This window comes from Morchella sextelata (genome assembly GCF_020137385.1).
Source record: "Morchella sextelata strain SCLS chromosome Unknown scls_15, whole genome shotgun sequence".
Classification (NCBI taxonomy): Eukaryota; Fungi; Ascomycota; class Pezizomycetes; order Pezizales; family Morchellaceae; genus Morchella; species Morchella sextelata.
Window position 1 is genome coordinate 25,904 of NW_025408630.1, and position 27,988 is coordinate 53,891.

Sequence of the window (27,988 nt, forward strand, 5' to 3'; positions counted from 1 at the left end):
TTCTATTTGGTTCTATTGGATTCTGTGGGTCGTAAGCGTGTGAGTCACTTTGGATTTGTCATCGCTAGGATTTCCTTGGGTATATTAAGGGATTTTCGCTTTCGTTTCTTGTTCTTTTCCTTCTCTTTCTTTTACTACGCAACGTCTTCTGTATCTACGCTGTCTATTGCTATATAAATATTATCATCCTTTTCTTTATTCAAGAAGACCACCGCCTCGCTTCCTCTTGTCCTGTCGACCATTATCAACGCTAGAGCCCTTTGGGACCCCTATTGCGAGTTCCCATACCGTCCCCTAATATACTCTTCGTACCCTGCGGAACACTCGCTACTCGCCCCCTTGAGAGAGGCCTTGCTGGAGCATCACTGACATCCTGGATCGGTTGGGTGCAAGGGAGACTTGTGAAAGTCTTCTTTTCCTGCCTGCAGTACTCAGTAGGGTAGAGGGGCATGAGGGGGTCGGGGGTGCCATGTTAGAAGTGTTTTGCTATGGTCGCGAAGATTGTTTTGCTGTGTTGAACAAAGGGTTTGGGAGGGGTAAGAGTTCACAACTCAGGAACCAGAGTGTCAATAACTTAGCGTACAAACAGATGTCGGATAAGATTTTAGTATATTACGCGGTCTACTGACATATGGTATCGTGTTTGCACAAAGTTTTTATCGGTTTTGCAGGTCAAAAGTATTGTTGTTCGAAAGTTTTGGTGTTGGGAGGGACAGGAGCCTTGAGTACCAAAAAATAATGAAAATAAAGAGAACAGAAGCGAGGGCAAAACTCCTTAATATACTCAAGAAAGCCCTCGCGATGACAAATCCCAAGTGAATCATATCCTTACAACTGACAGTACCCCGTAGAAACTACAATAATCTTTCTGAATAATCCAACCCTTGGTAACCTAGTGTATTAAGCAATTGATACCTGAAATTGATGGAATTTGTTGACATTTGGCATCTTTTTCGGTATCAATTTGAGCGTCAATTTGAGCATCAATTTGATCAATTTGGGTGTCTATTAATTTCAAATTTGATATAATCTGTTGTTGATTAAGATGGCAATTTGGTGGTCTTTAGCAGTCTGTAGTGTTGTCAGTATAGGCGTCAAAATGTAGAAGTATGTAAATATGTATCAAGGCAACACTACTGGTAGGAAGTAGGCATCATTGCTGGTAGAAAGTAGGCATCGTTGCTGTTAGGAGGTGGGCATCGAGGTAGGTGTCGACATGGGTAGTCAGGCAGGTAGTAGGTACATGTCAAGAGGAAGGAGTCAGATAGGCAGGTAAGTGAGCAGGTGGAGACCTAGAGATGTTAAACCTGACGTCATTTGCTAGTGAGCGAACAACTAGCACCAGCAATTAGACAGATTCACTACAGTGCGTAATCTTTTGGGAGGAAATGGGGCGTCAAGAGGCAAAGAATAATATTTGGGATACCTACCAGGGGTTGAAAGACCAGGGGTCATATTTCGGACGCCTAGTAGGCGTTTAAGAACGAAAAATCATATTTTGGATGGTTACTAGTCGTCAAAAAATGACTTATCACATTTTGTAGTAGCGGGACGAGATTTTTAAAAGGACAGAGGAGATTTTTGATGCGGGAGATGAACTTGAATTTATGGGTGCTCGAACTCGTCTTAATGAAACCCGTTTTTTACTGATATAGCTAGGGTTATTTTCAGACATTTTCAAACATGTATACTCAAATCCTATACTTTTTACATTTATAACCTGAAATGTTTCAAAAGAATTCCGTGTGTGGGTCGGAAAAACATAATCATGTAAGTTACCAGAAGTGATCCATTTGATTAGTAATTTTGTCAAACCCTAACATGGGAGATGGAAAACCAGACTGCAATAATACACAATCTGGAATGTGGGTCATGGATCGTCACTCACAGATTGGGTTGCAGGTATTGCGCATAGCGTGATTTGAGATTGTAATCTGAATGAGTATTAGAAAACACACCGGGTACAAGGAGCGGGATTCACCCGAGGTGGTAACCTGGAGGTCAGTATCCGAGTTAGCGTAAGAAGAAACAGCGGAGACAAGTAGTGGGATTCGCCCGATGTGGTAACCCGGGGTTTGGAATCCAAAATTTATGTATTCAATCGAAGCAGAGGATAAGGAAACGCGGCATCATTGAATTTTGTGCGCCGTCATGATCGTGGGATCGAGATGGTGCGTTCGGTACCACGCAGTCATTGATCGTTGTGCCCGCACGGTGAGTGGCGGTGCCGGGAGTGAATCAGGACAGATCGCCAAGACTCACAGTGAGTTACCCTACTCAACAGGCCCCAACGACCACCTCCGCCACTGCAATCACGATCACGACCCCCTATATGTGCATACCCGATGATGGGAATGGACTCGGGTCGTCCTGTTCAACCCATCGCCACGGAGCCGGAAATTGTGGGGCGACGGTTCTCGGGCAACCTCAAAATTGTGTCTGAGATTACCCTACTAGAATCATTGCATGACCATCTTTCTACATCATCTCTTTAGCAAACGCCAATGCCTACATTAATAATGGAAACCGTATGCCCTTCAAGAATAGTGTCACCCTTAATATTCCCAATTGGAACTGTATACCCTGGGAAAGAAACCTGCTAGAACCCTCAATATACGGATACAGAAGTCGACACTGAGAGCCTTAGCATGGCTCATTCAACGGTAAGGGATCATGGTTTATCACTCGGTATTTACACATGTATCCGAACTGAAGCCATAACCGGGTCGCAAAGGAAGTTCAGTGATGGGAACATAAACTCTAGTGGATTAACTAACGTCGTCCAGAGGTAGGAGCCGAAAGGCTATTCTTAATAGTTCCATTTAGGAAGGTAGCATAGCCCGGAACTCCCCTAGTAGCGTCGTGTTAAGTGTACAAGCCAGCTTGCTCCATGTGAGTGAGAAAAGGCTCATGTGTCAGTCTAGAAACGCTACACATATAAACTATATTCTGCTATTATAATTTAATGGTTATGGGGACAGGACAAGCTACATGGGACGGGGTTGATATATGTAGTCTCATTCAGACCTATAATTATTATAGCTACATATAAATATTGTCGCTCCCAGGACGGCTATCTAGGAGTGATGGGCACAAGCCGGCTGGAGACGAGCCCGGGGTAGGGCTCGAGCTCTCATATTTATACCTAAAAATAGACCTTACAGTAAGTCGGCATATAGACTTCGTATTCAGGATGAATAATGGGGGATATATTATCATATAAATCACCAAGCTCTTGCTTTCTCGAAACATTACTAATGTTTCGCTAGGTTCGAGCCTTTTGGATATGGGCTCGAGCTGGCTCGTGCTCATCACTAACAGAGCTCGACCTATTCGAGCCTAAAGCTCGAGCTCAAAGCTCGAGCCAGCTCGGTTCGTGCCTATCACTACTATCTAGTCTTCATAGTGAGCTTCTAGTCTCACAATACTGTTGCAAAGTAAGCCTATAATAGCGTTATGGTTGTTTGTACCAGAAGATCAAAGTCTCTGAAAATTAATTTATCTATTGAAGGAACTTCAAAGAATTGTAGCCATAGAGCAATTCTTTTCGGTCTTCTAGTATATGATATCGAAACCCTATAGGTATTTATATTCATAAGACTTTGCTTAGATAGTCAGTGCGAATTAGAACAACATAATTAGCCTTGGTTGGTAAATATGCTCTACTGAACTCTGGCATTATTAGTTCAGTCATAGACTTAGTACATCCCCTTAACGTATGACAATCGACTCATTGAAGAATCAATGTTTACAGCATTGAGTACAGCAGAACTGCCTTATGGGGTTAATTTTGTCATTCGGATTCAGACTGACTGTGCAAGGGATAGAACATGAACTATAGAACCAAACCATATTCTTTTATTCCGCCCACGAGAGGGCAATCCCCTGTCTGGTAAGACATGGATGGGTGATATTATTTCCGAATCTTTATGGAAACGTTATTCAATTATAAATGCTTTACATCTAGTGGAAGTGATGCACATAACACAAACGGTCTCAAGATTTTGTTCTTAGGCGATACGAGAGGAATCGTGATCGGTGGGTGGGAAAGACAAGTATTCTTGAGACTCATTGCAGGTGGTTTCGAGACGTCTCAAAAAGTTGAAAAGTGTTGAAAGATGAGCATTTTCAGGTGTAAGATCATGTATAGATGAACTCTAACCCTGATTTTAGCGTGTTGTTTAAACCCAGCTGTGGTATCAAGACTTTGTGCGATGGATACCTACCTATGTCTCTTCGGCCACGGTAAACTCTATAGCTAGATATAACACGAGATAAAATCAAGGGAGGTATTGTCTTTTTTCGTGCTATGTGCATTAATACTATTCACATCACGAATACAGATTCTCAGCTTTAAACTCTGCGGCAAATCTATATAGATTTCACGATAACTATACTTATTCCCACTCCATGTTATATATTTAGAAGCTAAACCGCCCCCCTTCTCTAGTAATGCTTCACATTCATTAGCCCCAGCAGCATCTGACAATTTTTACACGGAGGTTTCCACTGGACTGGCCGGTTACCCTCCCACATTACTGCCGTGCCCCACACCATTTCCGATCTGGAATCATGTCCCCTACAAACACATCAGCTATGATCCGCCGCTACCCGAGACCAAACCGGGCAACAAACCTCAAAAGACAAGCAAAAGGCAAGCTCTCCGCACAATTTCCCCAACCCTGCCCACTCGCGACAGGTGCTACTATCCTCGGATTTAACCCTAGAAGCCTTGACATTACTATCCACCGAGCCCCGGCAAGTTTGGATTTCAATTGTGGATCCCAAGATCTATGATCGGTTTTGAATTTGCCGAGGCTAGCTCCTAGGAGCCATTGGACCTTGTCCCCGCTTTTCAGCGTGACAATGCACATCACCTTCGGACACGCTTCTCGGTTGGGGTGCAGGAAGTATAGAAATTGCGTGAATTTCCTTAGCAGAGGCAGGAAAAACAGCTCTGGTGTGAGTGCAACGCCTTCCGGAGGATCAGCGATGGAAAATATATATGCAATAGCGTCAATGGCGGTAAACAGTTGGGTATAAGTGTTATGGAATCGGACTAGGAGGTGACCAAATGTAATAAACTCCGCAGATCCCGCTCCCCCTGTGATCCTTCTGAAATGAGGAAGTGCTTGGAATGGGGCAAAGTTCAACATCGTCCTTCTTTCCTGGTAGTTCCTGAGGTTCGTGGTTAGTCATGCATGGCCGTCCTTTAGGGAACACGCGGAGGAACCTACGTCGACGCGACCCAATTGTTTACTAGCATATCCACTATTCCCACACTGGAGAGAGACAGTTAGCTTACAGGCGCAAAAGAACAACAGGAAATGTGTGAAATACGTCAAAGAGGGAAAGAAGACGACTTGGATCCTCTTTAAGTCATTATGATATTGCTTGGGAATGCCATATCCTCCAGGGTCCTGAAACAGACCAAGAAGAAATCTGCACGGCTGTTTTCCGGCATAGTCAGCGGGAGAAAGTGAGAGCGTTATATCCTACATACCATCTCCCACGAAAGCCTCTGACCATCTACGAAGAAAAGCGACTCAGGTGGAAGTTTCCCGTTAAAGTACCAAGTGCCATGAAACGACATAGTAGCTATTGGAGATGTGTTCGAGGAAGGTGGATTTTGAAAAAGGGTAGTGGGGCCGGATCATGTATAGGGAGGTGAGAAATGAAACTGGTAAACAAAGGGTATTATTATTATTAACCTGTCGATAATGGCGGCCTGAAAGTCGGTAATTACTTAACCGCGGAGGGGTGGGCTAGGGTTCGTCCAGGTATAGGTTGCGGCGTTATAGAATATCACTCGTATGGAAATTACTCATATCTCGTCTTTTTTCTTTCATTTTCTTAGTAGTACAAAAGGGGGTTTTCTAATCCGTAATAGTCGTGGCACGCAAAACATAAAGTACTTGTCAGAGCAGAATTACGACCGAAATGGTGTCATGTCAGTGAAATATCACACGTACAAGAGCCGAAAGGCATCAACTACCCCACCAGCTAAACCAAGATACAATGAACCCTGTTCCTAGAGCCTTTCATAGGGCGGCCCAACCCATTGCAAAGCCTGGTCGTACGGCATGACCTGGTAACCGCCCGCGGTATTCGGACACGTATGAAATTCCGTGCTTAAGTACCTTTCAGGCAGTTAGGATGTCTTTCTCGCTGCTGAGACAACCTCGGGAGAGTCGCTGGGCGGTACGATAAGGGTGATCCTCCCGGAGTAGAATATCAAATATCACGGTACTTACACCTCCTGAAAAGTCACAAAACGTTTAGGGTCTGTTCGGATGGGCAGAAATACCATGGCTTGAGGATACCATAGTGTTTTAGTGTTCGGTAAGCAAAATTTCTCTGTAACAATACCATGAAATTCCGTAAAAATACCATGGTATCAATAAATACCTCCAGAGGTCTTTATTCAACCAACATCCACAACACCCCATCGCCCACCGCAATACCCCTACCAAGATATTTGCCCCAAATTATGTTTGGCCGAACACCCAAGTACAGAGGCAATACCTGATATCGTTTGGAGGTGAAATACCACGCAACCGAAAATACCATGGTATTAAAAGCATGCCGCATCCGAACAAGCCCTTAAGGAGGTTACAGAAAAAGAGCAGGCAGTGGCACGCGGACAGCTCGCCCAAAAAAAAATCTGTGGACATTTTCCGTGGCAACCACACTGGAATTACCTACATATTACTGAATTTATTTTTTGGCGAGCAGTGTCCGTCTTACCTTCCTTAAGATAAACCTAAAGGCCGCACAAAAGACCTATTTTGTGGCCCACGCTGCAGTTCTGAACCCTATTGATCTTTGTCCCACCGCCCGATTGACTCTCGGCATTTCCATAATGGTCCATCGAACATGGTTGGGAACAAATGCAGGATCGAGACCGCGGCGAACCACCACGTTGTAGCGCATGGCACACCACTAAGCATAAAAGACAACACTACATGTAGATAAGCGACTAAGCGCATAGGTGGCAACCAGGCGGATAGGCGGGCATGGACAGGTAATGTCAAGTAGGCACTGCTACTCTAGCTTAGATCTCTCTCCGTCTCTTAGCTATCACCTCACACAATGCTATCATCGATGGTTCGGCCCACCGCCACGTTTGATCATTCGGTTGTTTCTATTCTTAGACTCTACAGTAGACTCTAGGGGGCACAAAGGCGGCCTGCAACGTCCCTAAATCAAAGAAGATATACCTCATGACTCCACGGCCTTCTTACCAAACTCCAAAGGCATAGTGTCCGAAGCCTCTCCACCGCGTCCATTTTCAGCTTGTCTACCCGGCACGAATCGTCCATCAATCAATCATTGGCTATTTGGTAGGGTTATGGTTAGTTCTTTTTACAGCAACGCAGCCACTCTTTTACGTTTACTTGCATAATTGTCCCATTTGGGATTATGGAAAGAATCCAACTTTACTCATCAGCTGATAACATGATTAACCACTCCCACCCTAAATACGGTATTCAAACTACAAACACTCCATGCCATAATTTCAGAAGCCCCCGCGCCTATAGCCAAGCAACAGGGAAGGTGGTTATACCGCACCATTTCAAGTCCCTATAATCTCCTGATAAGGCCATTGGCTCTTGTGGTGGAACTGCAGGTTCACGTTCCAGGGTCAGGGTCAGGGTTAGGAAGTTACTAGTGGTACGGTCACAAACCGTAACCCCCATTCACCCACAGCTTCTCCCACCTATGAGTTCTATTACTTTCAGTTTCAATTGCAAAATCAACCAAGCTTGCACGCGACAACATATTTAGAGTCGGTAGTCAGGAGGATCATGGTATATCACTCGTGGCTGTGCGGCCATGCACTGTCACTCGACTTGACGCATACAGCGCCACATAGGTACGCCTCAGGTCCCGCGCGCCCTCACATCAAAGGCCGCCGCTGTTATTATTTCTGTTTGCTTGTTGGCTTTATCTAAAAGGCCGCCGCTCGAGTCAGGTCAAATTACGTTTATTCCGTGCCTTGCCCGCTGCGGTATTATTCCCCGCTCATGAGCGCTGGGCGCGCCGCTTCACACTAATTATGCGGCGCCGCACGGTTATGCTCTCAGTCGCGCCGAATACGGTCGCTGGACGCATGCCTATCAGGACATGTCGCCTGCGAGCGGTATAAACAGAAGGGTGTATTAAGGATCAAGAGGGGAAAGATGGACCGTTTAGCTAGGCTTTGTAGTGTATGGCGGTGGAGGCTGGCACCTTGGCACAGGTGATGAGGCTAGGCTTCAGCTAAAGTCGTATTTTGATGCTCCTCCTACCCACAAGATACCAGGCCAGGTGTTGAATGTGGGCAGGGGAGCGGCTTGCCCTGGTAGTTAAGATCGGCGGAAAGAACTACCGCGTGTATCTGCACAGTTTAGACTCGAAAGACATTCATGTACAAAAAAAAGACGAGCAGAGTTTGGTGAACCATTCCGTTTCAAAACACTTGACTATTCCATATGGGACAATGTGCCAAGATCAGGTCATCAATTATCACTCGGGGGTTAATTGCCAAGACGGTTGAGAGGTCATTATGGTTCGACCGACTATTCTGGTAAGCGCATGCGTCTGAAATTATCACTAGTGTGGTGGGAGGGTTTTAGGTGGAACAGTTTCATTAAACATGAAGGTACGTATGGTGCGCACACTCTTAAAGGTGATGGGGTGGCATACGGAAGATACAGAAGTGGAACAATTGTGGCTGCAATATGGCCTCATGGGCCAATAAGAGGGCCCATTTCTAGCCTTCTGCTGCATCACTGCCATGGCCTGATCAGGTTTGCTTCTTTAAGGGTATAAATGGGTATAATACTGTTCCACTTTGTTTAGTCTTGGCGCTTTTTACATACTAAAATACCGAATTTCAAGCTTGAATAACCTTTTAACCAGGAGAGATATCAAAAATCTGGTTGGTAAAGTTCTTCTTCATCACTAGTACTTCAATTTTACCAACCGGATTTTTCATAATTTGTTTCGTTGGAAAGTTATTCAACCTCGACCTCGCCCCAATTTTTTGACTACCTTTATGATTGGGCGCACCATACCAGAATACGAACTCGTTCCGTACAATGCCGGGAATGTAATCGCGATGTTATTCAAAAGCCAGGAGTGCTAGTTTTGTCACTCGTATTTGTTGGATTATTTATAAACTTCAACGCGTCAACAAAGCTCTCTTTCACTTCAGCTCCCAGTACCGGGCTCTTCCCCAAGCTCCCAGTGCGGAGCTCTCAACCTTCACTTTCCTATTGGCTCAAACCGATCCCGTATGTCCTATGCAACCACGTGCGGACCCGGTCTTGTTCGGAAACCTCATGAATCTACGAGTAGAGTAGCTCTGGTATAGGTATATATATATCAGCCAGTCATCATGGTATTCTGTTAGCCAAGCTACATGTAGGTCGATCTAGTGTTGCCGAGATATGCCGCTCCAGTGCAAAAACAGCTGTCCGCATGCGCCGGACAAAAAACTTAAAAGCAAATAACATGTAGCTGAAATGCATCCCCACGCTTCATGCCACGCTCCAAGACACCAAGGGATAGAAGTAGAGTAAACAACAAACCTCGCACGATACTGTACATACCCCTTGAGCTTCTCCACCTCCGATCTCTCCACTGCTCCAATACATATATCCACTGCTCCCATGACCTCCCTCATCTGCCCCGTTGACGAGATCTAGTGCGCCAGCACATGCCTCCCCGCCGCGCAATGCTGCGTAGACGGCTATAGCTTCTACTGTACGACTCACCCCCTCCCCCCCCACCCGGGGGGGCTGTCTCACAGAACCCACAGGGACATCACTCACATTAATAACCCAGGGGGCTGCACCGCCACCAACGCTGCCTGCTACACCGTCTCCGACGTTATCGGTGCTACACGTCTGCCTCACAGTACCCGTCCGCGATCTCAACGACTAGGAGCGGAAGGTCCGTTCCCTGGAACCTCACTCCCGCATCATACTGCACGCGGCGTGCTGAGCCGCGGTGTGTGTACTTGATCTCCATTGACCCTGCCACCGCAATTGGCACGGCGGCGGGGGTTAACTTGGTTAAGTTAGTGAATGGGTGGGTGGTGTGGATAAGGAATGTGGAGTGGGGTGTGGTACGAACGTCTTTTTGATGCCATGGCGGGCGAGTCACGTGATGCAGGGGTGTTGGAGCTTCTCCGGGACGCTGTGGAGTCGGAGCTATTGTTTCGCGTTTCGGCAGAGGAGGCGGGGGAGGTCACGGCGGTGGTGGCAGCTGGTGTGGATGTGCGCTTGGAAGGTGGAATGCATCAGTCGGTGCGGGAGGTGTGCTCCATTGCGCAGTCACGCCCGAATTGATAATCGCCAGTGGAGGTGGAGCGATGTGAGGATTGGTGTTACTTGGGAGGCGGGCAGAAAAGTCGTGAGGCTGCATGTTAATTTGTGGACGGAGCTAGTAGTTCACAGGATATCACTCGATTGTGGCTTAGTGTTTGATTCATTTTTTTTTTTTTAATTCATTAATCGCATGCAGCCCTAACGCTATCGCGATTTCATGTCTTCCTAGTCCAGTAACGTAATAACACATTTCTCTCCAGAGGAGCCTCACCAAGTTATATCCACGTAAGTCTCGCATTAAGGTCCTTACTGTGCACAAGGCTTCCCGGCCTACCGAACCTGCGACTACATATACATAACCTTAGGCCAAACCTCAGAAGAATTAAAGAATCGATAAATACTTTACCGTACGCTCGTACCTTCCTTTCCTCCTTTCCTCCTAACCAGCCAGGCGTATTTCTCGACTCCAAACAACAAAAGACCACGCACTGTACTTGAGTCCGGGACATATTCTACCAGTGGTAGTAATAGTGATGGTGGTGGTGGTGGTGGCGGGGCTTGTGGTGCTTGACGCTGATACAGGCAGTGCTGCGATCTGAGGCGGCGGTGGAGGCGGGGGTCTGTTGAAATTTCGAGGCATCAGCTGGTAAATACTAGTGGGAATGGCGGGGCGGCGATGCCGAGCCCCCCGTTACAGCCGCATAGAAACCGGGCCGCGCGTTGACCAAGGCGATAGGGGCGAGAGTGAAGCTTGGTTCAGCTCGCCTTGGCCCCGGCCTTCCGCAAGTTGAACACGCGATGCGACCGTGAGGTGCAGGGACCCTGGAAAGGGCATCATGTTCTATCACTCGATGACTCGATCATGGTACACCACTCGCCGCCATGTCGATATAAAAATATCCAGTGCTAAGCACAAGACACCACGTCTCGAGACTTTGTCCACAACACAAAGCATTGCGATAATGAGAGAAGACAAAACAAGACAAGACAAAATTTCTAGTCTGGAGACCTTTCGAAATATACGAGTGATACTCTGTGACGCGCTATCAAGATCAAGCTATACGGCACAAGACAAAACGTCCTGAGACTTTGCCCTGAGACATACGAGATAAAACAAAACATTGCGAAAAGGAGCGAAGGAACAAGACAAAGCAAAATGTCTAGTCTCAAGTTAGAGTCCCATTATTTGAATTCGGCCTGACGGTTTAAGGGATAAAGGTTGGGCAAGATGCCAAAATAGACCTAACACACTGCTACCAGAAGAATCACCATTGGAAACGGAATAGAACCCTCAAATGCTGAGGGAATCATGCTAGGCACTAGCAGGCAGTGGGAATAGCTGGTTGAGATCTTCGCCGGAGAATAATCCTTGGCGCCCTCGCGAAGGCGTTTCCGACTTGCTTTTGGACACCTACATAACGAATCAATTGTACTACCGTAATCGGTGTATGAACCACGGACCACTCGTATTACTGTTTAAATCATACGGTTCAAATAAGGTTGAACAATGCTTGACGTCAGTGAGGACAGCCTGAGTCAATCCCCGCCCGGAACGTTTCGGTTCGGGCCGAAGAGATCTACAACCGTTTAGCCGGCAGAGTGCGCAGGATCCTTTACCCCACGTGTGCATATTGTCGTGTTACACAATGTGAGATGCGCAGACCACTGAAATGACCGGTATCGCATGGCAAACAAAGGACATCAATGCCATTGTTAACTATCCTGTCCTGGTGCAGAGGTTTCCGCAAGCGACCTCGTGGAACAGGTGATTTGACAAAGTCGAGTCACTACTATAGGAGGGAAATCTTTGAGAAGGTGGCCACTTATTAGGAATGGGTCAGTGGTTTACTCAATGAGAGGAGATAGGAAAAGGAATTGGATAGGGGTATATCTACCTAACCTGTTTTCCGTTGAATAGGGAGATGAGGAGAGTGGGAGGAGTGGGCGTGATGTGTCATAGCCAAAGGGCTGCCAGTACCTACTAGAGTAGTACGTCTACCTATTCATAGTTGTGCGAAATAATACAATCATGTCCATCTCCATCAATGGCGAACAATTTGAGCGGTAACTATGCAAAAGGAACTAAGATCGGTGGTCATGCCTTAGGCTCCATTCGGACGAGGAAAGAAATGATAATGCGCCTGAAAGAAGAAAGTCCGTGACTGACCTGAGACAGGTAAGTCATTATTCTCTGGCCTGATGGAATTCGGAAGAGAAAATTATCAGGCCACACAACATTGAGGATCCAGGTATTGTATTATCAGAGAGGACTCTTTACTAAGCCCCAATAATCACCTCTCGATGTAATTATTTGAAAGCCACCAAAACCTCATTGTCCTTAACTAACTTAACGGATAAGTTGGGCTGTCCGAACACCACATTACGGAGCTTTCCTCCTGCTTCATTATTCTACAATACAAATCCGCAACAATTCGGGCGGTCCGAACGGAGCCTTAGTTGTCGTCGACGGTTCTTGCGTAACGAGCAGACATACTCGTTTAACATGAAAAGAACCAGAAAATTGAAGTGACGGAGTCTTAGTCTTAGTCTACAGAGGTTGAAGTGGTCCGTGACTTATACGGTCCGGACCGGTCCACTAAATGGTCGGTCCGGTCCGGAATCATTATTTCCTCTAAATGGTCGGTCCAGTCAATGCCTAAAAATAGACTGGTCCATCTGGTGATATTTGGTCCATTCAGAAACCCCTTTTCCACATACAATATAAGGGAGCATAGGCGAAAATAAACTCAGTCCAAGAAAGTTTTGACTAGAAAAGGGCTTAAAACCATAAATATATGCTTTTGTCACCAACATCGGTAAGGCTGAGATATGCGGTCCAGACCGGTCCATCATGATTTAGTCCAGTCTGGCCCGGTCCATGCTTTTCCAAAATGGTCTGGCCCAGTCCAAAGCTCTTTTTTGGACCGGTAATGACCATTTCAAAAGTCAACCACAGTCATGCGGGACGGATACTATTTCAGGGATGGACAGAAAGTCATACAGTCAATGAAGGTACCAGACGGTAGATATAAAGGCTTGAGACTGGTATTGATGGAAAGAGAATTATGGCCTCTCACTGGTCGATTTCTTGCCCAATGCTCAATTTTAACCCCAACTAGCAAAAGACTCAATAAGGATTGCCTAAAAGGAGGAAACTGTTGTGCGTGCACACTTCTGGCTAGTCAACCTGATTTTGCGGAGCGGGTTGGCAACAAGTCATTGAAGCTGCCGGACACATGGTAGTATTTTACCCAAAATACTACTGCGAACTGAATTATTGAATACTTTTTGGGCCCTGCAAAACATTACACCCGCTCAAACTGTTCATACAATTGGAAAGCATTACAAACAACCGTGCCCATTGCATTTGATTCTGTATCTCCAAATTTGGTTTGGAAATATTGGGCAAGAACTAAAAGAATGATGGATGCGTATAGGAATGGGGTGAAATACGGGTCAGATGTTTTCAAAAGAAGAGTGTATATCAATTATTCTAGTCATGGACGTCTATCAGAAGCTATCCCTTAGGCGGTCAGTCCAAGTCGAAATCGTGACCGAACCAGATATGGCTGGGTGTGCTCAGTTGAACGTAATTACTGTTCATTCTCTCCCTGTCTCTAGTGGAAAAGGTGGAGCATTCTAGCGTGTGAGAAGAAACTCGAGGACAGAACAAACAGGAACTGCGTTTATCAGAGCATAACTACCATATCTGGTTCGGTGTCGATTTCGATTTGGACTGACTGCCTAAGGATAATATAAATAGGGGGTGGATTTGTTCCAGTCGCTTATTCCCAACCATACGCCCGCTTGTACGCCGAGTTGCAATCCTCCACGGACTCCCCCTCAAACCAGTCAAAACCATAAAATAATCCTGGCTCCTTCCACTCTAAACGATTCAGACGCTCAAGCTCAGAGCTCCAACGAGGAGACAGCCGATGTTCTTTCCCCCGAATTAGCCCGATAGGCATCAAGATCCCATACGGAGGGTCCAGTGCGACGGCGTTTGTGAGACGAGAATGGGCATGGCGGACATCGTCATAGCGGGCCTCACGCCGGTAACGATTGATCTCTGTAACAGGGTAATTGTACCGTCTATCACAGTTAGAGATAGAAATGCTTTTGGTAGGGTAGTTTTACGTATTGGTTATTAATACCTCCATTGAAATCTTTGTGGCCTCGGAGGAGCTTTTTGGCCGAATGGTAAATTGAGTCGGCTGGATGGCCAGGCGGGCGCGGTAAATTGGGTCCATGGTTGAACTTAAGCAGTGCCACTATATATATCGGTGGAGGTACCTGGAAAGTTTATATATACCTATCCCTTATGATGTTAAAGCTGCCAACTTTGCCAAGTATTATGTCTCAATTCTATGGCTTGCGTGCGAGGCTCGCCTGGTGTTACCGTGTCTTATGTTGGCAGCATTTAAGTAACAGCTTAAGGGATAGGGTGAGCAGCATCGACAGACGAAGTAATACCCTAGTACGGAGGAGGCTGTGGACTTGGAACAAGGGGCTGCCCATGAGATACTAGGGTAATAGTAACTGCCTCGATAATCTTTTTCGCCCAAACCGGGAAATCCCCCATCTGTTGTGTGCATCAAAACGTTTTTGTGTAGCTCATCCCTTCTTGTTCCTTCAACACCCTTCCTCAACTCCGCTAAAACTTGACGAAGAGCGGGGTCATACCTCCTCTAAAGACTTTGCTTAGGCTTCATTGCCAATGCCAGTCCTTCCTCTCCCTCCTTCTTCCCTCTGGAAATAGCCTCCTTCTCAGGTACAATGTACCCTCTTGGCCATCTCCTCTCCGGGTTGAACTCTTCTACTCTATCTGAAGCCTTCTCCTCACCGAAGAACTCCACCTCTTTTCTCTCCTTGGGTAACGCATCCTCACTGTGGAAAACAGTAAACATTGCAGTTTCCCCTCCCTCAATAACCGGACCGAGCCTCAGCTAAGTTTGGCTAAATCTCTTTCTACCGGCTGGGTAGCGGCTAAATTCTTGACACCGGCTCAGCCCCACAGGAAGGACTTCCCTTTCGATATTACACTGCATTCGATCGGGGACCCATCAGGCGGTATGACTATATTAGCTATTTGGTTACTCTTTTATCTTTCATTTGTTGTGTTTTTCGTTTCGTGGAAGTCAGGGGAAGTTTCTTGTCGTCTGCTTTGTAAGAAGATGTGCGGTTGGTATCAGACCATAGTTACTATAACAAAGGACCAGGCGGGGGATAGGAGGGGTCCTGCTCACATCATAGCTTCAGCTCCATGCGATATTCATGTACCCAGAAATAATAGAAACTATGAAACAAAAAAAAAAACCTTTTTGTGTAGCTCTATCATCTAGGAAAGACCTGAAGAACGTCTTGGGCTTGGGTGGCGGCGGTGAGAGATGCAACAGCTCAGTCAGGCGATAGAACCATCGGTGTAGATCACGAGGTATTACTACCCGACGGAAACCTCGCTATACCACAAAGTCCATGAAACCGTTCGATCTCATAGAAATGAGAAACCCAAAGCTTTTTATTTCCTTTTGGAACCGAACCTGGAGTTTACATTCAGTGGGAAGAAAAAGTCAAAAATGTCTCGATATTTGTCTCCAGACCTCCCTCCAGACCCAATATTGTCTCGTCTTGTCTTGTCAGCCCCCATGTCTCCTGTTGTTTTTGTAAATATCTCGTGGCCTAACTAGTCCCTGGATGACTTGTCTCGTGCCCCTCTCTACAAAATAAGAAGAGGTCTCTCAACATCACGCACAACTGCAATCATAGCATATCACTCACCCACCATCCCTAACCAAGCTCTGGCTCTAAGAGTAGCTCATTTCTTTTCTCGAATACTTTTAACTTCATGATCATGAATCACCTGTAATCTTTTAACATATAGCTTGATCTATTCAACCCTGCCCCTAAGATCAGGGTTAGGGTTATTCTTTTGGGAACGATGGCTATAACTATTGCTATTAACGAGTACGCTGCCGTGCTTTTGTTCATTACTACGAATGACGAATATAATCGTTCTACTACTAGTAATTCGAATTCTACCAATCATCCCATAATTGCTTTTTTGTGAGGAACGAATAAACTATTTTAGCTACTCATGCGAATTACTCTTGAAGTACTGTAAAGAGCGGAGAAATTACCGAGAAAGAGCTTCACTTTCACTTCCCTTGACGGTGGCGACTGGTCATTTGTTCGTCTTGGCGGGCTCTTTACAAAGAAAGGTATGTTGTATAAAAATAAGTTTTCCGCGGTTCATGTGAGATTTCTAGAATTGAGTCCCACCGCCTGATTTCGCCCCTAACCTCGATGGCCAGGACTGCTGTAATATTGCATCTAATATATCTCAGTCCTGCGAGATCGCAATATTCGTGATCTTCTCATGTCCACAAATCCAGAGAGATACGGCTCAATCCTGTGGTTTCGTTATAAAACATCACCCAAGTAACCAGTCCCCGAAGCCTCTGAAACGCGCCCTTTTATAGCATCCACAGCTTTCTACGCTAGTACTCAGGAGGTTTTTCTCCGGCAAATTAAATCATACCGTCAGACTGGGGTCCGCACTCTTTTTTATTGGGGTTACTGCCTTGGGTGGATATAGGGATGGGTTATGATTAGAGAAAATGTATGTAGAGAAGTGTAGTAATTGAGCGTGTTATTCCAACTAACTAGAGGGGGGAATGCCCCATATTTATACTAAAGAAAGGCAACACAAAACATAGTGAATCATAGCCGTATAAGTAATAGAAAAACATGACTAATAAATACCAGAGAGAAAATGAGTCAAAACCCGTGACTCATGATGACAAATGAGAATCCTCCAATACTATGAAATGTGCTGAGCGTACTATTTCAACAATGATGTATTATTCGGTGGTGGTGGGCTGGTCACCGGTGCTCACTCGGTGGTGGGTCATTGATTGTCACTCGTTTTTGTAGCGCTACGTATTCTTTTTTATTAACCCCCTGTTTAACTCAATAATTAGCTCCACATGGTTTTCCGCGCAGACCCTGAGGGAAGTACGCCTGCGGCGTTACATAAAAGGCCACCGTTGTTGTTGTCGAAGCCTCAGCATAGTAACACGCCACCCCCACCCCCGCCCTCGACCCCTCCTCGTCCCCGCACCTACCTGAAACCTTCCCCCATCGAGTGACTGGCACGAGACATGTTCTCTCGAGATTTTCGGTAAAGCGAAGAGATCTGAGGACTAACGAGACAAGACGAGGCAAGCCTCGACAGCTTTTCCACCTTTAAGCTTTTCCCCCGACCTGAATATACTCTCCAGTCTGTTTTAAAAATAAATCTAGAAAATTTGGCAGCCGCAACCGCATTAATTGGCGAAAATATACTATCAAGATAGAACTCTTGTTGATGCTGTGGAGGGTATGTACGTGTGGTTTGGGTAATTAGATGACAGCAGGTGTTGTGACACATTTCTCCACAGTGTGTAAAATTCACTTGTACGTTTACCTGCATGCGTTTTAACTCGACACCTTGTGTCTTCGGGTGAGGGGAAGGGAAGTTGAAGAGCGAACCTTACATCAAAGAGGCGTGCTTCATCTCATCACGTTCTGAGTATCTATTACTCAGTACTGCAGCGAGAGCAAAATAGATTTTGCCTGTTGTGCTCATGGGATAAAAGTCCACTCGGTTTTAACATGTCGCCCAACTATAATGTCTGTATGTCCTGGGCCAATGGGTCTTACAGATATTGAAAGATGACCTGTGCTTTAGCCCATAATAGTATGTTCAACGCTGAACACAAAAGTCATGACAGTATAGGCTAGTATCTATTCGCGCAGCTACAATAGTACTCTGATTTATTACAATGATATCGAACTTATGTGTATATTATTCATTTTTCTTTGCATGACCATATATTGAGATTGGCAAATTCTGTGTAATCCAATTAACGTGAAAATCCGGAGGTGGTTACACGTATTCAATATCCACACTCATGAGCAATCATCTCACCAACACCCTTCGGTACCCTTTTTCTTATCCACCTCCACAACCACTAATACGGAGCTTTCAATTCTTTTCAATGAACCCTAGCTATCACTATTGCCATCTCTTTTCTTTTTTCTGTGAATCATTGACCTCTAAGATGACAGAGAAGAAAGATGGGCAAAGAAAAAGTCGGCAAAAGAAAGATCGGCAAAAAGAAGATCAGTCTACTAGCCGAGGGCAGTAGGTGTGATATTTTCAACGCAGCTCACAGAGGCCACTGTGATGGTATCAAAAGTGCAACCGACCGTGATCGAGAGCACGGCTATCAACTGCGTATACCTGATCTCGCACCAAGCTTACCTCAAGCTCTATCTAGTGGAGGATGCTTCGCTCTATTGTGTATTTTTCTTTTCTTGCAACGGCGCGCGGTGGCTTAGAAGGTCCAATGCTTACTACTATGTATCCCTCCAGGACTTTCCTTTGTGGGGAAAATAGCATTGATGTGGGCTGTTTATTCTCACTCTCTATGCATTGCCCTTTTTAAGAATACAAAAGAACATGTACAGCTGGAAGCCATAGAAAAACAAGAAAAATAATCGTTGGTGCTCTAGTCCATATGCGAAGATTGTCCTTTTACGAAGTTTCATATATGGCGGGTCGCCATATCGGAATATTCAGTCATGGCTAGAAGAAATCCGCTATTTTAGAAGTTCCCAAACGGCCAGGCCATATGTGAATTACCAATATGGCGCTGGCATATAGTTTGTCATTTGAGCATTCTTTTGCAGTTGAGAGAGTTTTATAGGTGCCTTTGTAGCACGGTATTATTCTCAACCCAAAAGACAGGCGTAATACTAATTATTGTCAACCTTTCCCTAAGCCCTGCTTATTATCGCAAGTGTAAATAAAGCCGCTACCGGCCCTACACCAATTAGAAAATTGCAATTTGCAAATGAATTCCTATTAACATATTTTAAGAAGTAATATAAAGACATGTTTCGAAGGTTTTTTCCTTACGCCGTCTTGGAATCCCACAAATGGCCTGGCGGTTTGGGAACTTCAAAAATGGCGGATTTCTTCCTGCTATGGCTGAATATTCCGATATGGCGACCCGCCATACATGAAGCTTCTCAAAGTGACCAACTTCACATTTGGACTCGAGCATTGGTGCTGGAAAGGTTTCTTAGGGCCCGTTTGGTTGCTTTGGTGTTTCAAAACTCCGTCTGGCAACGGGTCCGTTAGGCGAGCATAAACGGAGATTTTTCAAAACGGAGTAATGATGTTGGCTGTCAACATGAATTTGGTGGGGTTTGTGTGAAAAATAGGATCTACTTTTCAACTCCATTACAAAATAGCACCCCGAACACAAAAGATTCCGTGAAAATGGAGTTATGCAAATTTGCCCACAAAAACTCGGTTTCAATGTGTAACCAAACGGGCCCCTAGTTGCTAACAACCCTAACCCTACGTAATGAATTCTTTAGGGGCTTTGGAATTTAACAACAGCACATACACGATCAATTACATACATATGTTAGCGGGACCCTCGTTTCCCCTGCGTATGGTGTTCCCCTGCCAATCTTCGCCTCTCCTTCTCTTTCTACATTGTCACATTCTGGACGGCGCGCCTTCGCTCTTTTCAGTCTCGTTATCGTCATTACCACACTGTGGTCTAGGTTACACCTGTAGGTGGTAAAACGACTCAGTACTCAGTTAGGTATATCTGTTAGTTTCTCACACTACCTATAGAATTACATCGATCGTGCACCGACCGACTCAATACAATCATCCTCACTCCTTCATACATACCCACATCCGAACAAAACCTCTGATAGCGAGATATCGATCACCAACAGCCCGGAATCGTTGATAACACATATACAAAATCCGAGCTAGGCCTTGCTGTGAAATGTTACGATCACTCAAAACTATAAGTAATCTAAAGTTCCTTTGTAAGGCCTAATTAATTGTTGGAATCTGCTTAATGAGGTTCTCTGGGCTGGCTGACCAGGTGATTATGTCTTGTCGCAAGACTCGAAGAGGTCTATTATTTGTGCATGTGATTCTCTCGATTTTAGCGAGCCTGGGTGGTGACGGTGAAATTCCAAAACCATGCACAGTCCAGCCGGGTGCCTAGGCGCTTAGCGCGCCTATCAATGTGCAAAATATTTGGGAAGAGCATTTAAGTGGAGCCAACCTACTCGAGGGCGGGCTGCAGTTCTCTAAAATGGGTGTTTAGTCCGTCTGGTTCGTTCCCCGGCTTGCTTTGTTGGCACTGTTTCGTACTGGCTGCTCTCGGATCTCGCCTTGCATACCTGATTGGGGGAACCTGGTATTCAAATGTGGCCTGCAGAATGTGCGCAACTCGGCAAGCCTCAAGGCTGAGGGATTCTTCAGCGCTAAAGAACATATATACTTCTCCCCTGGCCCACATAATTTGTTTTCGACCAACTTCAGAAATACAAAGCAATCAGCACATGATTTACGCATCGTTCATCCTTTCATACATACTCTGCCTACTCTGAGAATGTTTTCGCTTTTCATAACGTACCTCGCACCCGCTTTTGCGCAAGATCAGAAAGCCAAGCCTCTACCAAAAAGGCCAATTTGTTGGAGAATTGGAGGTATCCCACTCGAGTGGTCAAGGGATGATCTGGTCAAGCATCTTCAGGCATTCGATGAATCATTACAGAAACTTGAGGAGCACTGGCTATCTCTTTTCCCCGCATATTCAGGAAACACTCAAACGGCGTTGTTAAATCTAGAGCTACCTTTACAATATTTTCAAAATCTCAATTCAGATGAAACAACAGCAATTACTATTAGACACTTTTCAAAAGAAGGAGAGAAAATTGAAGTGGATCTGAGTATTGATTCTCATTTTCACGGATTGACGCCTGTGAATACACCTACGGGAGATAATATCATTGAGTAAGTACGTTCCGGAGAATGATCACAAGATTTAAGCATTTCTCTGACTCAAATTCTTCTTTGGCGTTTAGTGTTGTCGCAGTAACAGGTTTCAGCGGGCATGCGTATGGGTCTTGGAAGAATCGGCAAAGCCACCGTATGTGGCTGAAGGATTTCCTTCCTCGTGATCTACCGAAAAATGTTCGCATTTTAACATACGGCTATAATTCAAGCCTATTAAAGGAGGGAAGACGGGGGCTGTTGGAGTTTAGAAGGACCTTTGTTAAAAATCTGTCAACCGCAAGAAATTCGTTAGAGGTTAGTTCCGGAACGCCAAGACAAGCCTTATCCATAACAATTTTCTAGGAGAGAGCAAGACCTCTTGTTATGTTGGGCCACAGTCTGGGCTGCATCCTGATTACACAGGTAAGGAATCTCCATGAAAAGACTCTTTGTCTTTTTGCGCTCAAAGTAATATTTTTTAGGCCTTACTTCAAGCACAGAGTAATCCAGACGATAAACACATCCTCGATGCAACAAGCGCCGTGTTCTTTTTTGGTGCTCCACATGCTGGATTTAAGGTTGATGCACTTGTGGCTATGGTAGAAGATCTCACATCTTCAAATAAACAATCAACCAGGCTCCGACTGCTTGAACAACTTCGGGAAGATTCGGAATATTTGGAAGAACAGAGAGAGAGACTCATTCATATTTGGTCGAAGATGAGGATATATAGTTTCTACGAGTTGAAAGATACACCAACTGTCCAGAAGGTGTGTACCTTACGAATCCTTGGTTTTTGGTTTATATTTCTAAAAAATATCTAGGCGGCTTCTGGAGATTGGAAAAGAGAGGGCGAAGCAGTTCTTATGATCAGGAACATTTCTGCATTATTATTTTTACCACAGGAAAATCGATATGCTATAAACGAGGACCATACGAACATGGTCAAATTTGGAACTCGTGATGATGAGAACTATAAGGTTGTGGTCCGTCACATAAAGGAATGTCTTGATCAGTACCTCGCGTTGCGCTGTAAGTATTGCCAAATTATCTGATTGATATCAATTTCGTTAGGGATGCTAACTTTGCTTCAATTATCAATAGCACAAAGAAATCTGGAGCAAATGCGCCATCGTAAGTAAGGCCACTAGGATTTTAATATCAGATACCATCTGTGGCTAAAAAAAAACATGTATATTAGGGAGCGAAAAATTGAATGAATTCCTTCGCACCCTTGAGGCATTTTCCTGCCAACACTTCCGTGATGATCTATTTGATAAACGCCACGCGAGGACATGCCGCTGGTTTTTCGACTGTGAAGAGTATAAGGAGTGGGTTGGAGTAGCAACATCCCCTGATCTGCTTTGGGTATCCGGTGATCCCGGTAGCGGAAAGAGTGTTCTTCTGTCTTACGTGACCAAGCAGCTTGCAAATCACCGCAGAGAAGATATTACAGAAAACACTGCTCTTGTAGCCTATTTCTTCTGCGACGATAAGCGGGAGGAGCAGAATACGGCCATCTCTATTCTCCGAAGTCTAATATATCAGATTCTATCTCAAGCGCCATCTCTCTACCAATACATTCCGCGCGAATATCTTCCTGACTCGGAGTCAAAGTTCACATGGGGATTTGGGAGCTTATGGCAGGTATTCGAATGCTTGGTTAAGAACAAAGACGGGTTGGAAATATTTTGCGTGGTGGACGCCCTTGACGAATGCGAAGAGGAGACTCGGGATAAATTTTTAGAGAACTTGAGGAAGCTGTTTGAAGCCCCTGTATTTGATATCGCGAATCACAACTTCAAAATGATCATTACTAGCCGGCCGGAACTGCCATCAACAAGGGACCTTCCAGTCCTTACAACCATCCTACTCGAGGATAGAAACAAAAATGACATTCTGCAATATATCAACGACCATGTTAGTCGACTTGCCAAACGAAAGAAGCTTCCCGGTAATTTAGAGAATGATATACAACGAGCCCTTCTTGATGGTGCGGGCGGAATGTTTCTTTGGGTTTCCCTCACATTGTATCGGTTGGAAAAATCTCCCGGCACTAGTGCAAGCAGCATCCGCGCCCAATTAAAGGAACTACCGAAGGATATCCCCGCGATCTACGCGAGCATTTTGGAGGAAATCGATTTCGCACTAAGAGAACAAGCCAAACGCATCCTAGAATGGGTCAATTTATCGAAACGGCCATTGAGCGTTGAAGAGCTGAAAATTGTAATCGCTCTAAAGGTCCAGCGGGAGCATACATCAATCGCCATAATGCAAGAACATGTTGAAAACAACCTGGACCATTTCTTTGGCTCGCTCTTTGGTCCTCTCCTCAAAATCGAACGCGATACTGTTCGTTTTGTTCATCAGTCGGTTAAAGACTTTCTCGGTAACCTTGAACTGATGAGAAGGTTTGATTCTCCTGAAGGAGCCGTTAGTGTTCGTACCGGTGTTATGGCATCCGAACAGTATCCCGTTTCTGCGTTCCACAGCACATACAAGGACGCCAATCTTCATCTTGCAATCGATTGCCTCACTTTTCTTTCGTCTGAAGAATTTGAGATGAGAGAGTCACAAGATGCCCTAGAATACCACTCCCGACTGAGTGGATATCCGTTTCTCGAATATGCTGCAACAAGATGGCCGGAGCATGTCAAAGAGACTGATAGAAGGGGTGACCAGGAGTTAGTGGAAGCATTCCTTAGGCTTGCTCATTCAGATGGCAAAATGAACTCGGCATACCAGATCTACCACGAGTATGAGGAACATGGCAAGTCAAGTGTGAGTAGGATGCCACAATTCCAACAGACACCGCCGCTACAGATCTGCGCGTCCCTTGGGTTTACCGAATTTGTTAAAGCCCTGGTCGAAGATGGCGCCAGCATCAATGATCAAGGTGGAGTTCATGGTAGCGCCTTAATGGCTGCAATCTGGAGTCGTAGTGAAGCAGTAATTAAGCTGTTACTCAACGAAGAAAATAAAAACATCAACACATCCGAGACAATGCTTGCGGAGGTGTCCGCCTGGTGTAAAACTACGGAGCCTATGGAGTTACTTCTAAGTAGAGGAGTTAAAGTGTCAGAAGCAGCAATGATCGCGGCAGCTAAGAACTGGCATGGACCAGAGGCTCTCAGATGCTTATTAGCAGTAGGCGGTCAACCAACAGAGCTCGTTTTATCAACAGCGGTAACATATTATCAGCGCAAGGAACCTCTAGATTTACTGCTGGAAGAAGGCGGAAAGATCACCCAAGCAGTCCTTCTCGCAGCGATTGAGGGTTGGAAGCCTGACGAAACAATTAAAACCTTGCTATCTCGAGGCGAAGTCGAAATCACGGAGGCAATGATAGTTGCTATTGTGGGGAAAGGTGCAGTCAATACGGAGCTGCTAGAGCTGATGCTGAGCAAAAACAACACGATTCAAATCACAAATGAAATCATGGCAACCTCTGCACGAACATCAAAGGACAGGGATGTTTTAAAATTTCTTCTGAGCAAAGGTGGCAAGGTCACAGAAGGCGTTTTGGTGGCAGCAGCTGAGAATCACAATGGCCCACAAACGCTAAAATTCCTGTTATCGAAAGATCGAGAGATGCAAATGACAGAGTCGATGCTTTTGGCTGCTACAAGAAACACCCACGCCAAGAAATATATGGACCCACTATTACACCGCGGTGCAAAGGTCACCGAGGCGGTAATGATTGCGGCAGCAGGAAGCTGGAGTGGAAGCAAAGAATTGCTAGAGATGCTACTGGAAAAAGGCGGACAGGTGACTGGGGCAGTCTTATTGGCTGCAGCCCGTAACCGGGACGGCTTTGAAGCTCTGGAGTTCCTCCTAATAAGTAGAGGCACTAAAGTGATCATGAGCGAAACTATGATGTTGGACGCAGTAGGTGGCCCTAGCGCACAGCAAACGATGGAATTGCTATTGAGCGTAGGTGGTCAAGTAAGCAAGGCGGTGATGGTGACAGCAACAAGAGGCCAATATGCGAGCAAGGAACTCCTTCAATTACTGTTAGACAACGGTGGCGAGGTCACGGAGGAAGTTATGATAGAAGCGGCAAGCAATCGATGGGGTAATTTCGACACCGATGTTCTAGACTTACTGATCGGTCGAGGTGGTCAAGTCACAAAGCGAGTGATCGAGGCTGCGGGATGGAGCTCTTCCAAGAAATTTGTTGAGCACCTTTTGAGCATTGATGGTACCATCACGATCGCCGAAGAGATGTTGGTCGAAGCTGCACGACACACAGAAGGGCTAGAGGTTTTGAAATTCCTCTTGACACAGCCGGATCACAAGATTCTGATCACCGAAGCTATGCTTGTAGCTGCAGCTAAGAACAAGCATGCTACTAAATACTTGGTACTACTATTGAAAAAAGGTGGCGAGAGTATGATTACCGAGAACGTACTCGTGGCTGCGGCTGGTAACTGGAGCGGTAAAGGAGCATTAGAATTCTTGCTCAGCGTTGACGATACCGTTCTCATTACTGAACCTGTATTGGTGGCGGCAGCGGGTAACTCGAATGGTAGGCAGCTGCTGGAGTCCATATTTGTGATGGAAGAGCACAAAGTCACCGAGGCGATGCTACTTGCGGCAGCGGGTAACATGTCAGATAGTGGAGCGCTGGAATATCTTCTAAGCCTTGACAATACTCTCCCGATCACAGAACCAATAATGGTAGCAGCGGTGCGGCATGGTCACGGAGGTGACTTTGTACGATCATTACTGAGCAGAGGGGGTCAGGTCACGGAGAAAGTATTGGTGACTGCAGCAGGGAATTGGGAAAACGGCAAAGAATATTTAGAAACGCTTTTGACGAGTAATAACAGTTCATCTTCTCTTGTGACCGAAGCCATCCTTTTGGTAGCAGCTGGAGATACCACAGGCAGAGATGCATTGCAATATCTTTTAGATATTGGTAGTATTACCCCCACCAACCCCGTCACCGAAGCATTGATGGTTGCTGCAGCAAATAATGGGGATGGCGGTGCTTATCTGGAGCTCCTGATAAACCAAGGCGGTCAAGTCACCGAGGCCGTAATGCTGGCCGCAGCAGGAAGTTGGAAGGATGAAAAGGCGCTAGAGTTTCTTCTGAAGCAGAAGCTCGATTTTTCAATCACCACAGAGATGCTACTAGCGGCAGCAAAGAATACTCAAACCGGAAAGAGAGGACTGGAACTACTCTGGAGCGCGGACAATACTGTCCCGGTCACCGAGGAGCTGCTTGAAGTTGCTGCAAAAACATCGCACGAAGTGTTTACATTTGTCTTCAATAGAGCTCGGAATATCCAGATAACAGAAAAGATGCTAATGGAGGCGGCAGTAAGCTGGAGAGGCCGAGAGATCTTGGACTTGATGTTCAGTACCGTCGAATCTATGCCTCCTATTACAGAAAATGTGATTGCAGCAGCGGCAGGAAATTCTGGATTTAGTAATCCTCCTCTCGAATTTCTGTTTAATCAGGCAGATAAACCGCCAGTGATCACTGAGAAGATTCTGATAACTGCGGCGAACAACATTCATGGTGATCGGTCGTTGAAGTTCCTCTACTCTGATCATGGTGAGATAATCCCTCCCACCGAAGCAATCCTTGTGTCAGCAGCATGGAATCCAAAGGGCAGTCAGAATCTGGAGTTTCTATTAGAAAAAGGCGGGGAGATCAATGAGACCTTGATGCTGGCGGCGGCATTGAATCCAGGAGAGTCTACACCAACCAGCCTAGACTTTTTGTTAGACAGAGGTGGAATAATCACCGAGAGAGTAATGCTTGCAGCAGCGTGGAATCCGAGCAATAAGAAAACAGTTAATCTAAATGCCCTATTAGTTCGGGGTGGTCAGATTACGGAGCAGGTAATGATGGGGGCTGCAATGAATCCTGGCGGGAAACAGAATCTTGAGATCCTCCTGAGTAGAGGGGGCAGACTTACGGATGCTGTGTTCAAAGCTAGAGACGAAAGCCCAACCAGAGAGGAAGCCATAGACTTTCTGTTGCGCAGTATCGGCCAAGCATCGAGAAAAATTCTTCTACGAGCTGCAAGGGGTAGAGCGAAGGGGGGACCGGAATTATTTGAACTGTATTATGAGGTCGAAGGTGGAGCCATTGCGGCAAAGATCCTTGAAGCCGCTGTAGAGAATGAGACAATTGAGTCATATGCTCCACCAAGTCGTGCCCAGACAGCTTCGGAGTATGTTGATGCAGTCTCGGAGATCTTCACACAAGTCAAGAGGAAATCCACCGCTAGAGGTAAGCTCCCTGAGAAGTTACATGATTCAATTCAGGACTCGTGTACACCAGCAGGTAATAAGTGATGGAACGGCTGAGACACAGTGATACCCGTTTTGAGTAAAACGCCACCAACATACGGTGTTTGCAGGTATAACTGTCTCTTAGGGCGTTCCATCACTTATTACCTCTCGCTGTACATGCATATGCTTTTGACACAGGCATGAAATACAATGCTAATAACTGTCATATAAAAGATCCCCCTATCGAACTCATCGCCGACCGGCTAAAGGTGGGAAGGTTATACGATATCATCTTTTACCTCATGAAACTTACCGATATACTCATTTTTTGCCTTCTGATTTACGGCCTTTCTTCGGCGTTTATTGTGCAAACAGCGGCCATGACACGATTTGATTTCATAAATCTTCTGGACAGCTGTTCTACGTGGGCTCGGAAAGTGCGCAAGATGGATATCCCTGATGTGAAGGAGAAGCTTGCGACATTGACTCGTCTCTATGGCGGAACTTTGAATTTTTGATCCTGTTCACACTGTACCCCGATTTCTTCGTTTTATGATCATTTCTG

General features: G+C 45.6%; 5 protein-coding genes across 5 annotated transcripts; 2 read left to right on the forward strand and 3 right to left on the reverse strand.

Annotated features, from left to right (window-relative positions):
- Nucleotides 1-4,446: 4,446 nt before the first annotated feature.
- H6S33_003331 (uncharacterized protein) lies at nucleotides 4,447-5,593 on the reverse strand (the record flags this gene model as incomplete). The annotated part of the gene is made up of 5 exons (XM_044835147.1): nucleotides 4,447-4,579; nucleotides 4,636-5,178; nucleotides 5,238-5,282; nucleotides 5,341-5,450; nucleotides 5,504-5,593. The coding sequence occupies 5 exons, from the start codon at nucleotides 5,591-5,593 to the stop codon at nucleotides 4,447-4,449; spliced, it is 921 nt and encodes a 306-aa protein (XP_044691692.1).
- A 4,543-nt stretch (nucleotides 5,594-10,136) lies between these two features.
- On the forward strand, nucleotides 10,137-10,366 carry H6S33_003332 (uncharacterized protein; the record flags this gene model as incomplete). The annotated part of the gene is made up of 2 exons (XM_044835158.1): nucleotides 10,137-10,291; nucleotides 10,348-10,366. 2 exons carry the CDS (start codon nucleotides 10,137-10,139, stop codon nucleotides 10,364-10,366), a joined length of 174 nt encoding a protein of 57 aa, XP_044691693.1.
- A 3,735-nt stretch (nucleotides 10,367-14,101) lies between these two features.
- H6S33_003333 (uncharacterized protein) lies at nucleotides 14,102-14,566 on the reverse strand (the record flags this gene model as incomplete). Its single annotated transcript, XM_044834763.1, has 2 exons — nucleotides 14,102-14,408; nucleotides 14,454-14,566. The coding sequence occupies 2 exons, from the start codon at nucleotides 14,564-14,566 to the stop codon at nucleotides 14,102-14,104; spliced, it is 420 nt and encodes a 139-aa protein (XP_044691694.1).
- A 438-nt stretch (nucleotides 14,567-15,004) lies between these two features.
- H6S33_003334 (uncharacterized protein) lies at nucleotides 15,005-15,223 on the reverse strand (the record flags this gene model as incomplete). The annotated part of the gene is made up of 1 exon (XM_044834774.1): nucleotides 15,005-15,223. The coding sequence occupies one exon, from the start codon at nucleotides 15,221-15,223 to the stop codon at nucleotides 15,005-15,007; it is 219 nt and encodes a 72-aa protein (XP_044691695.1).
- A 5,565-nt stretch (nucleotides 15,224-20,788) lies between these two features.
- Nucleotides 20,789-27,941, forward strand: H6S33_003335 (uncharacterized protein; the record flags this gene model as incomplete). Its single annotated transcript, XM_044834785.1, has 8 exons — nucleotides 20,789-21,192; nucleotides 21,264-21,489; nucleotides 21,538-21,597; nucleotides 21,657-21,944; nucleotides 21,999-22,206; nucleotides 22,279-22,308; nucleotides 22,376-27,421; nucleotides 27,658-27,941. 8 exons carry the CDS (start codon nucleotides 20,789-20,791, stop codon nucleotides 27,939-27,941), a joined length of 6,546 nt encoding a protein of 2,181 aa, XP_044691696.1.
- Nucleotides 27,942-27,988: the final 47 nt, after the last annotated feature.